Here is a 15,585-nt window from a genome sequence, read left to right on the forward strand (position 1 = left end):
GAGATTTCCACCATGACGACACTAGGTGGTAGTCATGAGTCACATTTGGCCTCTGGTGGACCTGCTGTTCTCAGCCTTGTGTTCTGAAGCCTTCAGCCAAAATCCTCTCTGCCTTACACAGAAGCTCTTGCCTAGATTTGCAGTGAAAGGCTGAATGCAGAATGCTGAATGACCTCTGAACCATTACCCTCGCCCTTTGCCCTGATCAACACCCACAAAGATGCAATTTCAAAACCTCGAGACCATGTGCCGGCCAAGATGCAAACCACTGAAAATGTGTTGTTGTGTTGTTGTGTGTTCTGCATAGGTCCAGAACTTGGATGTTGGCCACCTCCTCCTCCTCCTTCCCCTGTGAGTGTGTTGTCGCGCGCTTGTGCATGTGAGCGTGTGTGTGTGTGTGTGTGTATGCCACCATCCCCCCCCCCCCTCTACCACCACCACCACCTCCACCACCATGTCCCCGTATCCCTCGGTGCTTCGGCTCTGTCCGTCGGCGGGTCTTCACCTCCTCTGCCTGCAGCTCCTCCTCCTCCTCCTCCTCCTCCCGCGCTCGTCCCTGTGCTCCACGGTGGCCAAGAAGGAGCCCAGGCCGGACCATGCCGGCATCCTAGCCCACTTCACCACAGCAGACGCAACGAACTGCTCCAGTGAATGTAAGTCTGGGAACGGGAGTCATTCACAGGGGGGGCAGCTCTTTGAAACGTCAGAAAAAGGTGAAGTTATATACATTTAAGGACCTAAATGGGGATTTATATGGGATGATAGTAACCGACAATGACATAAAACTTTAATATCTACTGTTCATATAAAAAAAAAAATTCAATTGTAATGACTTGTAATGAATATATTAAATTGTTACAAGGCTATATTGCCTTATGTCGCCTATTAAAATGCTTCTAAAAAACACCATCCCAGATTTGGATAGTTTTTTCAAACACAAATACAGCCTTTTTCTAAACTTTTGAAATTCAAATGACATCATTTGAATGTGAGAATTATCCCCTCCTTCATTTACATCAACAATGATATTGATAATTGCTCCATGGCAGCTTATTACCACTGTGTTTGGAGTATAGAAATTACACTAAGGCTGTTCAAAAAATCAACATAATTGTGAGCTATTGGCCTAACTTTAATCGTGGGCAAAAACAAGACGCATGGGCAAGGGCATATGATTGGAAATAGACAAATAGGCTTGAATATGAAACGCACCCTTAGAAATGTATAATTTTGTTTTCATAAATACCACATGGATAAGATTAAACAAGTTCAAAAGGATAGACAGCTTAACATAAGCTGTTGAACTTGAAATAAAAGAATTGAGCAGGAACATATGATAAATATATCTAGGAAAAAAAGGTGTAATACTCAATATGTGAAATATTTTATTGGTGTTTTACAATTACATTTTCATAATTTCAAATGTAAGTGTCTTTAAGAAGCTCAGCCTATGGAAATCCTAAGAATCAGTCGGGATGGAGCGTCAGTGTCCGTCTCCATGGAAACTGTCAAAACTGACCCATTAAATTTGCTGTAAATTAAGTCCGAATTGATACAGTTGTCAGAACTGGTTAAATATTAATTTTGGAGCATCAGTTTGTATATTTGTACAATAGTTTGCCAAACTGCGAACGTTTTTCCAATTACGGCTTAGATGCTCAGTCATTTTAATAAACAAAACAAAACAAAACAAGCCTCGGCGACTGCACCGGGATCAGGTCACGACATTTTCCAAAGCGATAACGTCAGGGATTCGCTCGCTCGCACTATATTAGGAAGTGTGCGATAGAGATGGGAGAGAGAGAGAGAGAGAGAGAGAGAGAGAGACATGGATAGCAAGTGAGAAATAGAGATGTAAGATATGGGAGTTGTCTGTCTGCACACTATCACGCTCTTCTCTTAAAAGAACTAAAGCCATATGTCCTCTTGGTCTTTTGCCTAAATCACATCTCCGTACTTGGCGGAGGTATAATTTCAAAGCAGCCATGTGGCTCTGATTGAGGATAAAAGGGGCCGCTGTGTGGGGGGGGGGAGGAGAGGGAGAGAGGGAGAGAGAGAGAGAGAGAGAGATATGCAGTTCCTTGGCCAACCTAGCACCCCCCTTTCTTTTTGTTTGTCCTCTTTTTCTTTTTTTTTCTCATCTTGTTCCTTCTGTCTGCTTCTCTCTCTCTCTCTCTCTGACCCCCCATGCCCCCCCCCCACCCCCACCCCAGTGTCAGGACATGTTTTATGTTTTAGGCCTAATTAAATCCCAGCATCTCTACCGGCTCCCTTGCTTCACACATAGCCCGCTTTACCCAACACTAGTCACACACACACACACACACACACACACACAGAGCGGGCGTTGAGGATCCAACAGAAGTCAAGCTGTTGGTGTAGTCATCAAGCCAAAAAAAAATGAAAACACGGTCAGTCTAGTCATGTGGCTGATGGTTACTGTATATGTGTGTGGTGTGACACACGCAGCTATAAATACCAGTGCATTCTGCATTCCAACGTAGAAGACCTTTTTGTGTGTGTGTGTGTATGTTTGTGAGTGTGTGTGTGGGTGGCACAGTGTACGGAGACACCCAGGGTATGTTTAGAGGCAGAAGAGTTAACCACTCCCTCTACATACATCCCGCCTAAGTCTCTCTCTCTCCCCCATCTCTCTCTCTCTCTCTCTCTCTCTCTGGTTGCACTCATTTTAAGGCGAAGAGCATCACTGTTGCTGAATGTAGTTTAACTTAGCCTAACATTAGCTAATCGAGCCCATAATAACAATAAACGTAATTTATAGAGCGCTTTCTTCGAAACAAAGTGCTTCATAGAACAACAAAAAAAACCCAGCATTGATAAACAGATGATAAAATAGCAATAAAAGCAAGTTTAGAAAAGGATGTTTTTAGGAGTGATTTAAAAGAAGAAGCTGAAGAGGCCAGCCTGATCTCCTCAGGCGGCTTGTTCCATAATACTGGTTCCCGTACTGCAGTGGTTCTCAACGTGGGGTCCGGGGACCACCAGGGGTCCTTGAGGGGGTTCCAGGGGGTCCCCAAGCAAACTGCTGAATTGTTAAACTTCAGCATTATTTCATTTACAAGAAGTTAACACAAGTAGAGAATGTAGAAGAATGACTGTTTTGATCATAGTTTCTCTGTTATCTCTCTACCTGCAATACAGATACTCTGGAATGGAGTCATGGAATTGGACTAAATCATATCATGGGTTTGAGAGACAAAATCTCATCAAATGGGGGGTCCGTGGCCCTAATGTGGACTAAATTAGGGGTCCTTGATATGAAAAAGGTTGAGAATCACTGCCTTACTGGGAAGGCCTTCATATTTAGCTTGGTTTTTAAAGGTCAGAGATGTAGCTAGGTGCTGGACAGCTCAGCATGAGCCTTGGAGGCGAACAGTAAAATCTTCAAATCAGTTCTACGATGTACTGCCAACCTGTCTTGAAGCCGGCTTGTTGGCGGCTTTGAGTTCTGTGTGAAAGGGTCAGGTCGGTATTTTTCATACCACCGCCTGCTGAAGCTGGTTAAAAGCTGGCTTGTTGTGCTGTGTGAAAGGAATACTTTAAAAAGCAGGCTTTCTTACGCATTATGTGGTATACGTTGTGGTATAAAGTGTTACGCTACATCACGAAGATTACCAATCAGAAACTACCATTCACTATGGCGTATCGTAGTATGGCCTATGTTCACTAACTCACTTACTAGCTCATGTCCATAGATATGGGCTGTTGAAGACTCCTTTTTGCGTTTTGCCTTTTTACCTCCTCCTGGACAAGTTTTTTTTAGAAGGCTTGTCTGAATTACTAGTAGCTGTATGCATAGTTAACTTCTAAACTACTAACAACTAAACTTCTATAGTTGCCGGCATCTTTAACAGCTGATCAGTACAAAACGCTTGCGTGTGTCGGGTGATAATGGGTTTGGATCTAGCGATGCCACATGGGTATGGAAAGATATATTGTGCTTGCTAATGATGTAGGGCTGAACAATTAATCGAAATTTCATTGAAATCGCAATATGGCCTACTGCAATTTTCAAATCGCAGGAGGCTAAATATTTGTTAAAGGTGAAATGTGTCAAAATAGCATTTTAAATTAAATATTGTGGTGCTGCAGAGATGTCCTGGCCTACACATCATATTCTACAGACTTAAGAAAACATCTTTGTTTGGTACAGATCCCCGCAAAAGTCACACCATAATCATTTGAATACGTTTTTCAATGAAAATGAGAATAATGATGTAAAAATGATCATTCCCTCTAATATCGCAAATCATATCGCAATTGCAATAGCAGTCAAAATAATCGCAATTAGATATTTTTTTCAAAATCGTTCAGCCCTATAATGATGTGACCAAAAGGAAAGCAATAGATAAATAGAGAACAGTAAGGGACCCAGAATCAAACCTTGGGGGACACCAGACACAAGACCGGCGTTCCTCATAACAACTGACTAACGATTAAACATCATGATATAATGAGGAAAGATCTCATTAAGGCTACCATAAGCTGTTCCAGAGACCTGTCCCTGTCGAAGTTGTAATCGATAAGCTAGTGCCCCTTCAACAACTCAAAAGATAAGGGAATGTGCATGGACTTCAAATATTTGTTTTGATATATTTGGCCATTACAGAGTGATTACTCGTCAGATTCTTTGTCCGCTACCATGTGGTTTTCAGTTTTGGTTGCTGGTCGGTTTTCATTGCTGATTCATAGCGGGCAGGTCGACAGCCTGCCACCAGGAGGACCAACTCCAGCCAGCCAGCACGCCTCCGCTCCACCAGGAACCTTTTAACAAGTGCACCCTGTCTCTCTCTCTCTCTCTCTCTGGGCCATTAGCAGAGAGCAGCTGTGGAAACAGTTAAACCAGCCAGCTGTCTGTCTAATTAGCCAATTACAGCTCACCAGGAAAGGAGAGACGGGACACACAGAGGAAGGCAGGTAGGGAGAGATATAGAAGTAAAGCTGGAGTGAAAGGGATGCAACAGAGAGAGAGAGATGGACAGAGGTTTAACTTGGTGTAAAGCTGTGTCCACATTCTGGCTAAAAAAAAAAAAGCCATAACGGTCAGCATTGTGAGATGTCAGTCAACTTCAGCAGCAAACTTTCTTTTCGTTGCCGTGGAGACTTTGATGGTGTGCGTCTGACTTTTTATGTTCCGTTTCATTTCATTTCAAAACGACAATGGGTTATGATTTGTAGAAATTATTAAACACGATTCCCATTGAATACACGAACAGCAAGAAAAGCAGGGAATTGGAATAGCTCAGCCAAACTACAATTTGGCATCGCGTCTTTTTCTCCTGGACTCCAAATTTTTCAGTCAGAAGATGAAAGCTCTTAGAAACTAGAATTATCCCCCCCAAGCACCACAGCTGTATAAGATTATTGGATCTCAGTTCTCCAGAAAATATGCACTTTAGTTATCATTTTGATGAGTGAATGCAACAGAAGAGAGAACCAGTCTTGCTAAAGACAAAAAAAAAAAAATGATACATCGGTTATTGGAATTGGTCTATATTTTAATTTTTTTCACATGGAAGGATGTTGCTCTCTAAAGGAGAAAATAGATTATGTCTCTGTATTTTTTTGTCCAATAACACTAAACACTATCATTTTCAGTAAAAGGAATTTGTTGGTATCTGAAGGTTTAATACTCAGAATTTTGTCATACATTTTTTTTAAAGGCGCGCTATTATATGTATTAAAATTGTCCTCTATTTATTTACATATACAATGAAAGATTTTTAATGAAGAAATTGTTCAATTTTTTTTGTCTAGTTAAATTTAAAGCTGTCAACGCATCACAACTGGACTTGCTCCTGATTGGTTCCCTTCACTAAATAGCAGCATTTGAACCGGAAAGCCTCCACTCAGCAGGTTTACCTCATTTGAATTAGAGGAGCTGGTGTTGTTAGCCAATCAGGATCCAGTATTAGACCCTCTTAAAGTGTTGGTTTCGTCCTTAGTAATGGTTGGACTGAGTTAAATAAAGATGGAACTTTGCATAGGTACTATGATGTTAGTGCAATGCTAATGGAGCAGAGTGTCTAAGCTAGTCTCGGGGATTCTCTTAGATACCGATTCTCTTCTTTTCTTTCTATGAAAAGAAGATAATCTCTGCTCCACTGCTCCACCCACACCTGGTCTCCTCATCAAAGAGAGAAGGAGAAAGAGAGAGGGAGAGATTGACTAGAGATGGCCGGTTTAACAGAGAGATTGAAAAAGAGAGGCGCACATCATGAGGCGTTCCTTGTCCGGATGGTGAGACCGAGGTGTGCTGCTTCAAGATGTCTCCCTTAGGCCTGTGTGTGTGTGTGCGTGTGTGTGTGTGTCATGGTTGAAAGGCAACATAAACAGGCCTCTCTTTTCCCTTCTATCTCTGTGTGTGCTGTGTCCCCTCTCCCAGATCAAATGAAGCCGATGTAGTCTTAAGACAGATACCAGACGTTCAGGCCCGATTTGAAAGGCCAGACCCTTGTGTCGTGACCTAAGCATGCGAAGAGCTCCCAAGAAAGCAAAAAAAAGTTGGCTTGAATCCTGGTTGTCGATGCACAGCTACAGCTGGGCTTCTAAAAATGCGTTTAACTGAATGGAACCAGCATTGAATTATGAGGCATCAACGGGTGTCAAAGTGTCGAATTCATACAGTATAGTATTCAATAAACTCAATTCAATTGCCTAATCATGTAAAAGGAAAAGTGGCTGTCTGTTCTATTTCTGTCGTTCTGTTAATCCTCTGTTAAGTAAATGTATTTATAAAGAAATTACAGAACGTCTTCAGCAAGTGCCTCAATGAGGGTCACAGTTTGCTGAAGTGAACATCTGACTGACATGTGACCGGCGTTTTGCTCCGGTTATTTGAATGGAGACCAATTCGTAGGACCAGCAGGAGCATTGTCAAAGGGGGGTTTATGCTAGCAGCTGAGAAATCAAGTCTCACCTTCGGGTTAGGGTTAGGGTTAGGGTTCTAGGTGTTTTTAACCACATAAGCGAACTGTAGTTGCATTGACACTCTAGTTGTCATTAAAGGTATAATATGTAACATTTGCGCATTAAAATATCTAAAAACGACTAGACGTATGTTATATATTTTGTTGAGTTGTGTACTTACATTATCCCAAATGTTTCCAGCAACGTTCAAACCCAGAGAAATCCGTAATTTTCTTCAAGGTAACGGTGCGTTTCATTTGGTCTCCTGTCAATGGCGTCATATCCCCTTTACCCCCTGACTTCCTGTCATGGCGTCATATCCCCTTTACCCCCTAACTTCCTGTCATGGCGTCATATCCCCTTTACCCCCTAACTTCCTGTCATGGCGTCATATCCCCTTTACCCGCTAACTTCCTGTCATGGCGTCATATCCTTTACCCCCTAACTTCCTGTCATGGCGTCATATCCCCTTTACCCCCTAACTTCCTGTCATGGCGTCATATCCCCTTTACCCCCTAACTTCCTGTCATGGCGTCATATCCCCTTTACCCCCTAACTTCCTGTCATGGCGTCATATCCCCTTTACCCCCTAACTTCCTGTCATGGCGTCATATCCCCTTTACCCCCTAACTTCCTGTCATGGCGTCATATCCCCTTTACCCCCTAACTTCCGGGGAAACACGGGAAACACCAGATGATCCGTCAGAGAGTGAGGAAGGAAGTCGGCCAACTAGCTAGCTAGCCGCTCTAGCCACTTTGTTGTTTTTTTCATTCTATTGTTTTTATCGCTCACTCGTGACGGATCGCGATCATTCATTCCCGTTTGCTGCGCGTTCTGTCGCCGAAGCCGTCCCCGTTAAAGCGCAAACGTACGGGTGAAGCAAACATTATGTCGCGATACGTTAGCTAACGTTACTTGCGGCTGTTTCATTAGAATGAAATGACATAACGTGAATAAACGGGACTAAACGGAACGTGAATAAAACTTTAATACATTATGATTTCTGCCTGAGTCACGTCAGATAGATTTTCACCGGCAATGGTGGTGAAGACGACAACTCCCGTGATCCCACGCTACTTCACGACGTCATCAAACTACGTCTTTTGTTATCGTTTTCGATTGAGAGACCCCTAGCTGCAGAAATTACACACTGTGGGTTTAAATGTCAGGTTCATTGACATTCATTCTGGTTCCATGTAGAAGGCACCGTTCGCAGAAACCACGAAGAAATGTGGGATAAGCGGCAACCGCTGACGGTATTTTCTTACGTTTCTGTCCTTGCTACAGGTCGAGCCAACCCAGAGTGCCGTGCCAATGGGCGGTATGTGTGGTGGAAAGAGAAGTCCATCTGTTTCCTGGTCAGCTGTTCAAACACATCTTCCTGTAAAGACATTCCTGTGGAGAACCTCCTGGCACAACTAGGTAGGTTTACAAATTGATTGAGATGAACACAATGGATTGAGGCACAATCTTGTGCGACTTGGTAGTCCAACGTTAATATTGTTCACCTGGGTGCTTGGGTTTGATTCTTGGATCACGTCACAGTTAATTGTGTGAAAACCCAAGTCATGGTTGAGATTGAGGTGTCATTTGCTGATTGAGGTGATATTGATATAGTGCCTGGAGTAAATTCTCCCATGCAATTTCACTTTTGCAATTGCATTTTTAGTCACGCTCGGACCATCCTCCCAGCTTTCTTTAATCGGGTCCAGTCCACATTCACATATGATTACTCACCTGTCTTCAGAACAATTGACGGCAAGAGACTGAACTGCACCAGGAACTCAACTAATGCCAACACAAATTATGCACCACTTAATTTCACATTTCCCATTTCCGGGGCAAGTCCAACAGTTTCTACAAATAGACTTGGCTCACAGTCTAGTGGCTTCTCTACTAACGTCTACCGAAATAGACAGGGAGAGATGAATCAGGCATAGGTGTACCTCAGTGTCCTGATGGGCTGCTCCTGGCTCTCTCCAGCTCCTGACCGACACTCAGTCTCCGCCCTGTGTTACAAAGCAGCATTGGAAACTATGGAGGCTTGCTAGGATTTCGGTGATTTGAGCTCTGTTGTTGTTTAGCTAGCAGCCTTCCAGGAAGCTAGTAAGCTGTCTTGCTAGTGTAGTTAAATTAGCTGTGAGTTGCTACGGACTGCTTTCCCCCCAATTTTGAATGTAGGCTATACAAACTCTTCTTGGGATTTTTGCCCTAAACAGTGCAATGATAATATAAGCATTCTTCCGAGATTATGCTGTCTTTGATGCATTTTACATTGTTTTAAGACAGGTAATACCACAACATTAAGGCTCTTTTTAATTCTACTTACAATACAGCATATAGAATCAAATTCACCAACAATAAGCTGTAACTATGAGAGCTTGCCAATTTTCTGACAGTTACATGGATGCAATTAAAGGTACACAAAGTAAGATTTATGTAACATGGAACCCCTTGCAGACACAAAGATCAGTGATGAATCTAAATGAAGTGATGAATCAAAACAAAGACAGAACCTGTCTCCCCCCCTCACCCCCAGGCCTGCACCACACCTTCTAAACAGTGCTGCATACACACAACCCCACTGGGCTATACAAATGCAATCAATTCTCAAATGGTTCAACGCTGACTGTGATAACTTCTAACAACACAAGTCACTAGTAGTATATTTATCATAGGACTTGCAGAAATTAGTCATGGCCACATGGCATGATTTGTATAATGATGTTACTAGAAACATGGTGCAAAGTGAAACACAGCTATAAGTGAAACGCAGTAATGGCTGGGGATTAGTATTGGTTGCACTCTAGGGCTCCCGAGTTATAGATTATCATCATCAAGGTTAATCGTTTTGTTCTGGCACATCAAAACAGACCATATTGAGCAATTATTGATGTGCACTAGCAGGGCATTTCCCAACATACCAGATGATCCTCATTATTAGAGCTGATGGGCGATAACATTACCTCTCCTCTATGCTGTGTTGGGTAACTCTGTACATATATTTATAGAAGAGAACACAGAAGACAACAAAGTACAGCAAGTCTAAGCCCTCAATTAATAATTTCTCAGCGACTTGATCGGCGACTTAGCCATGGTTAGCATAACAGGCGAACAGTTTAGAACTTTGGTTGCATCCTGCCACTACAACAGCGCTGCACATAACAGCAGCCCTGTTTGCTCTTTATTTTACTGAAACACATTATGAACCAACTGCATCAGTTGTCCCTTTTTTTTGTTGTGTCATTCCTTAACTTTTTTCTTTTTGCCTTACCACTGGCCCCCATATTCTGTTCTCGTTGGGGGGGAGACAGAGGTAGTTGAGCCCGAACAGTTCTAAGGGGTGGGAGGGGCTCCGGTTAAATGAGAGAAGCTATTTCACAACCCAGAAAAAATACATTGAAGGCACAACAACAAACCAAATGGGGAATGAATAGATAAGAAATTCATCCTTCCATCATGTCTTTAGACCTAATGAGAAAATTGTGGGCTATATGTGAAAATCTTACATCTTGACCTTTAACACAAGGCTGCTCTTTTCTGATAGGAGAGATTCAATTTAACCAGTAATTCAATGTAACAATTACAAGATGGCTACTATCAGTGTGAATAACATTGCTATGTGATTAGGATTAGTTAACTTGTAGCTCATTGTGTCATATATCTAAATCAATCTTCCAAGAGAGGAGTATAAGTCACTGTTGGTAGGTCAGAGGTCAGTCGGTCCCAAAAATTTCCCAAAAAGTAACTGTGCTTGTGCCATTGAGGACACTGTTTCCCGATTGAAACCGATGAATGAATGATACCCACTCACTATAAACTCACTATGGAGTACCGTAGACACGTGTTTTGAGTATTTTAGCCTGCCTTTTTTTCCTCTGGGTCCGATTGCTCTGTATCCTAGTTCATCTGTCTTGTCAGATTTGTGCCTATAAATGAACATATAGCCTAAAGTAACCTTTTTACTGTGCCAGGAGTTTAGTTTCCTGATTGGAGCCACCGACTAAAACGATAAAATGTTACATGACTGACAGATTACGTATGCGTTTTGCAATGCTTGTAAAAGTACTATCCCGAAATGGAGGAGTGTGTAAAACCTACATAAACCTACATTATGTGGTCTAGTTTGTGTATATTTATTTATATACATATTTATTATATTTATATATTTTTATAGACATATTTATAAATATGTAACTTTCTACATGAGAAAATACCAACTGCGTTTGATAGTTGCCTTATGACTTTGCTACAAAATTGAAGAATCCACAAGTCTACATGTCCCAAACCTGCGCAAATGTGCCTCACTATGGTGCCAATATTTGTAACAATTTAAGGTGTCTTTTTTATCTTGCCAGACAATTAACATGGTGTTTTATTTTGAATGCTTGTCCATGCAACTGTTCATTTATTCATGAGTGCAATCATTCACAGAATTGTATTGTTCTTTGCTCAGGTGACAATGGCGGTGTCTACGACGACAACAACGGAACAACCACCAAGGATTCACCAGATTCCAGTTCCAGAAGTGTGAAACAATTCCAGCAACAGACCAATGACACCTTCCCCTCTTCATCTTCTGCTCAAACAAACAGACTCAGACTCAATAAAATTAGTCAACCGTCCTCTCTTAACTCCTCCACCAGCTCTACGTCTTCAGAGAGAGAGAACAGTAATAATGGGCTGAATTTAGACTCTAGAGGCCCACAGCTTCCTCAGATGAATAAATCTTCTTCCCTCCCCTCTTCATCCAATCAACACCCACCCGTCAACCAGCCATTAAGTGACTCTGTACCACCATCATCCAATAAATCAACAGCAGAAAAACTGCCTGTATTCCTCGGTCAGCCTATAGAAAACCAGTCTAACCAGTCTACACTATCCTTACTACAACATAGCCAACCACCTTCACTAGCCCAACCTCCAGCCAATCAGCTGCCTGTGTTATCGCTGACACCATCCAACAAACCAGCAGCTTCCGTACAGCCTTCCAAAGCGGCTGCACTACCCGCGATCCCAACCAGCCAACCTACACACACCCCACCTGTGGTAGACCAACAACAACCTGCCCCAGCCGTACCTCCTAAGCCATCAATAACATCCAGCCATCCACTTACATCGCAGCCCACAGTCATTCAGTCTTCAACCTCTCTCCATCCTCCTAATAATGCAGTCTTAGGCAATGGTTCTTCCACAGAGGCTGCTAATAGTGGATCCATTACTGGCATTGGTACTAATCCGTCCATAACTGGAGCAACGCCTGGGAGTGATGCATCTAAAGACACCGTACGACCAGGACAAGGTACAGCCGCTAACTCTTATACCACCGTATCAGTGGCTGTTCCAAACACCACTACAACCGCAATAACACCACCACCGACAACAGCACCACCGCCAAGAACAGCAACACCACCGCCACCTACAACAACGACAACAGCGCCACCAACAACAAGAAGAACAACACCTACGACAACAACAACAGCACCACCACCAGCAACACCACTACAAACTACCACACCTACGACAAAAACCACACCCACAAGAACTAACACAACCATTCCTATAATAACAGCCTCAGCTACAAAGAAGCCATCTTCGTCCTCATCACCAGCCACGCAAGAACCAAAGGCCCCAACGACTGAGATGTCACTAGTTCGATCCACTTCCACTTCACCAATGGGGACTGCGACCACAACTACTACTACTACTACTACTACCACTACTACTACTACTTCTAGTACTAGTACAAAGCCTAGTACTCCCGCCAATCATAGCAACGAAGCGGTTGCCTCGGGAACCGGGGTTGCCATGGTAGAGGTCGCAGGGGGCCCTCTGACCAACCAGCTCGTGGATACCGCGTCTTTATTGGCCGTCCTGCTCTTCGGTCTGCTCTTCTTCTTGGTCACAGTTGCGGTGTTTGTCACGCAGGCCTACGAGAGCTATCGAAGGAAGGACTACACACAGGTCGACTACCTGATCAACGGGATGTACACAGACTCTGGGGTGTGAGGGAGGAGGAGTCGAATAAGCTCGAGACGTGAAGGTCGTGTCGAGTTTTGGGGTCAGCATAGACTCAAGAATGGGAGGTCAGGTTGAGTAAATAAATAACAGTCCCCCAGAATTTTCTGACAAAGTGCGACTTGGGTGGTGGCAGTAATGTAGGTTTGGCTGAATGGTCACATGGTGGTGCTGTGAATTCACAAGATGGTCCACTGGTACTGTCACATGGTTTGGGGAGAATCCTGGATGGAATGGACTAGACTGACGAACAGCTCACTGAGCTCTTAAAACACGGCCATGGATATATTTTTTCCCCTAATTGTCCCATTTATTGCTTTGTTCTGTCTTTTGCCGTTCTCTTTCTTTGATGATTTGAATGAGAACAGTTCGCACAGTCCCACATCATCACCAGACGTCCGCAACATGTTGGCATCGCTGTTCTCCCCCTCTGTAATCGGTTCCAGCCGGTGGACGGACGTGACCGATCCGGATGCTTCCGAGATGAGCGGCGGGCACCGACGGATTGACATCGCGGGATCTGACGCACATAGACACTGGTGGAAAGCACAACGAATGACATGCTCAGCTGTAGTTTTCATTCCTAGAGAAGGCATTTTGTCGCTAAAACGATTGAGATCCAAAAAGACCAAAAGTATTCTTCTTATCTCTAGGATCCCCCCCCATCTTGGGTCATGCAACCGATTTTTTGGTCGTGCAACTCCAAGCAACTTGTCCTCCGGATTTGATCGCATTGTCACTTGTATTATCCTGATCACACCCCCAAACAGGTGACTGGGAGGGTGTACGCTGACAGTTATGTGAAGAGGCCAGGATGCTGCATTGTTTAGTTCTCATTGAGGAGGGTTTTTTACTTCCTACAGATACACAGTATTCTTGGGATGTGTCACTACCAATTCATCCACGTGTCCCGTCGAGGGTAGCACACATCTTGCGTTACTTTGCCACCCAAAATCTGTGGTGATCTATTACCACATCTGAAACACACTGCGTTGAAAAGTAAACCAAGATGTGTCATCCTCGAAACGCAGCCACAGATGTGGTTAAAAGTGGCACATCATCTTTTAAGAGAAGTCTTTCCATTTCAACCTGGTTCAAATATTTCAATTATTTTTTTTTTTTAGTCCGAGCACAAAGCATGGCAAGGATCACATCGATTGATTGGTTGAACGATTGAAGTCAACTTTCTCTAATTGAGCCCAAAGGACAGTAGATAAAAAAATGTGCTGACTCAATCCAATCCATTTTCTCTCAAATTGTTCTCCCTTAACAAAACAGTTTTTTCTTCCCTTTTTGGAAAAGGAGTGCGTTACGAAAAAAAAAGAGCTGACCCGAGTGACTGAGCGGCACCGATTGTTGACCTTGCACCAGCCTTTAATCAAAAAGAACAAGAAACAACACGGAGGACAAAAACTCACATGGTTCTGTACAAGTAGTAGAACTTTTCTCCAAACAGACATACGAGTCTTTACAGGTACCCCAGCCAACTGAACACAGCGGAGATGTTTTTCCAACTCTCCGCATTAAGTTTCCCCAGATGTGGCCTGGTTGTGTTGAAGTCTTAAGCCGGCGTTTCGGGGCCAAAGTATATACGGTCTGGTGTTTAGTCAGTGGGCCAGAGAGAGAAAGACCACCATGTGAACCTAGTCAGTCATCGAGTTGATTTGAGTTTTGTTTTTTGTTTTTTTTGTTTTTTTTCTGTCGGTCTGTTAACATTGCCAGGACTTGTTTTCTGCCCTGTGCACGTCATGGGTAAGAGGTTTTGTTTAGTTGAATGTGTTTGTTTGAGAAACGGGGCAGGTTTTCGATTGGGTTTTTTATTCTACCGACTGCCCCGCCTCGGGTGCGATGACGTGAAAAGAACAAAGCTATGGAAACAAACCGTCTCTATCGATTCAGATTGAAAGTGAATCCAATCCATCCCCCCCTGCCACAAGCAACCCGATCAACAATCTCAAAGATTTCAAACATCCTTTTAAGGGAATCGTCCGTTTACAAGGCAAAATAGCAGCGAGCGGCCCGTTCCTGCCAGTTGCAACAAGCGCAGCTGTGCATCCCCACCCTGATTCCACGGCCGTACACTCGAAGCATATTTAGACTTGGATTGGGACCGGTGGAAATAACCATACATCACTTTTTTTTGACTCATGCTTTCTTTCTTCAGAGAGACTCGCAGTGTGCTCGGAAAAGCAGGGAAGCGGCCGACCACCGCTCTAAAGAGATAATGCTGTCGTCCCTAGAAATAAGCTATCGAACTATATTGAATCGGTGTGTATTGAACGCCCACCAGCCCAGCGAAAGGACATAGTTCTGAATTGTTCGAAACCACACTGTCTGAAATGTGACTGAAGTCCATGGTGTCAGCAGACCTAAAAACTAGATTTGTGTCTTACATTTCAGTATCTTTACAATTTGTATTTCAGTTTGTTCCATTATCTTACGGTTCCTTCCAAAGTCTCGCGAATTGTCTTCCATTCCATTTCGCTGTCTGTCATCACCATGTCAATAACAGCTTAGGCTATTTGTCAATGTGTAATGTTTCTATGCAGACGTGTCCAATCGTGAATCATAGGATCAAGGCCATATACTAGATGCTTTATTTTAATACATTTGATATTTTTGCTCACGATGAATGT

General features: G+C 43.2%; 1 protein-coding gene across 1 annotated transcript; it reads left to right on the plus strand.

Moving 5' to 3' along the window:
* Positions 1–454: 454 nt before the first annotated feature.
* On the plus strand, positions 455–14,867 carry cunh11orf24 (chromosome unknown C11orf24 homolog). Its single transcript, XM_071527835.1, has 3 exons — positions 455–653; positions 8,219–8,353; positions 11,388–14,867. The coding sequence occupies exons 1-3, from the start codon at positions 455–457 to the stop codon at positions 12,938–12,940; spliced, it is 1,887 nt and encodes a 628-aa protein (XP_071383936.1). The 3' UTR covers positions 12,941–14,867.
* The last annotated feature ends 718 nt before the right edge of the window (positions 14,868–15,585 follow it).

The sequence above is a fragment of the Centroberyx affinis genome, unplaced genomic scaffold (genome assembly GCF_046629955.1).
Source record: "Centroberyx affinis isolate AG114_WGS23_722 - 3 ecotype Tasmania unplaced genomic scaffold, CSIRO-AGI_Caff_v1 ptg001579l_1, whole genome shotgun sequence".
Classification (NCBI taxonomy): Eukaryota; Metazoa; Chordata; class Actinopteri; order Beryciformes; family Berycidae; genus Centroberyx; species Centroberyx affinis.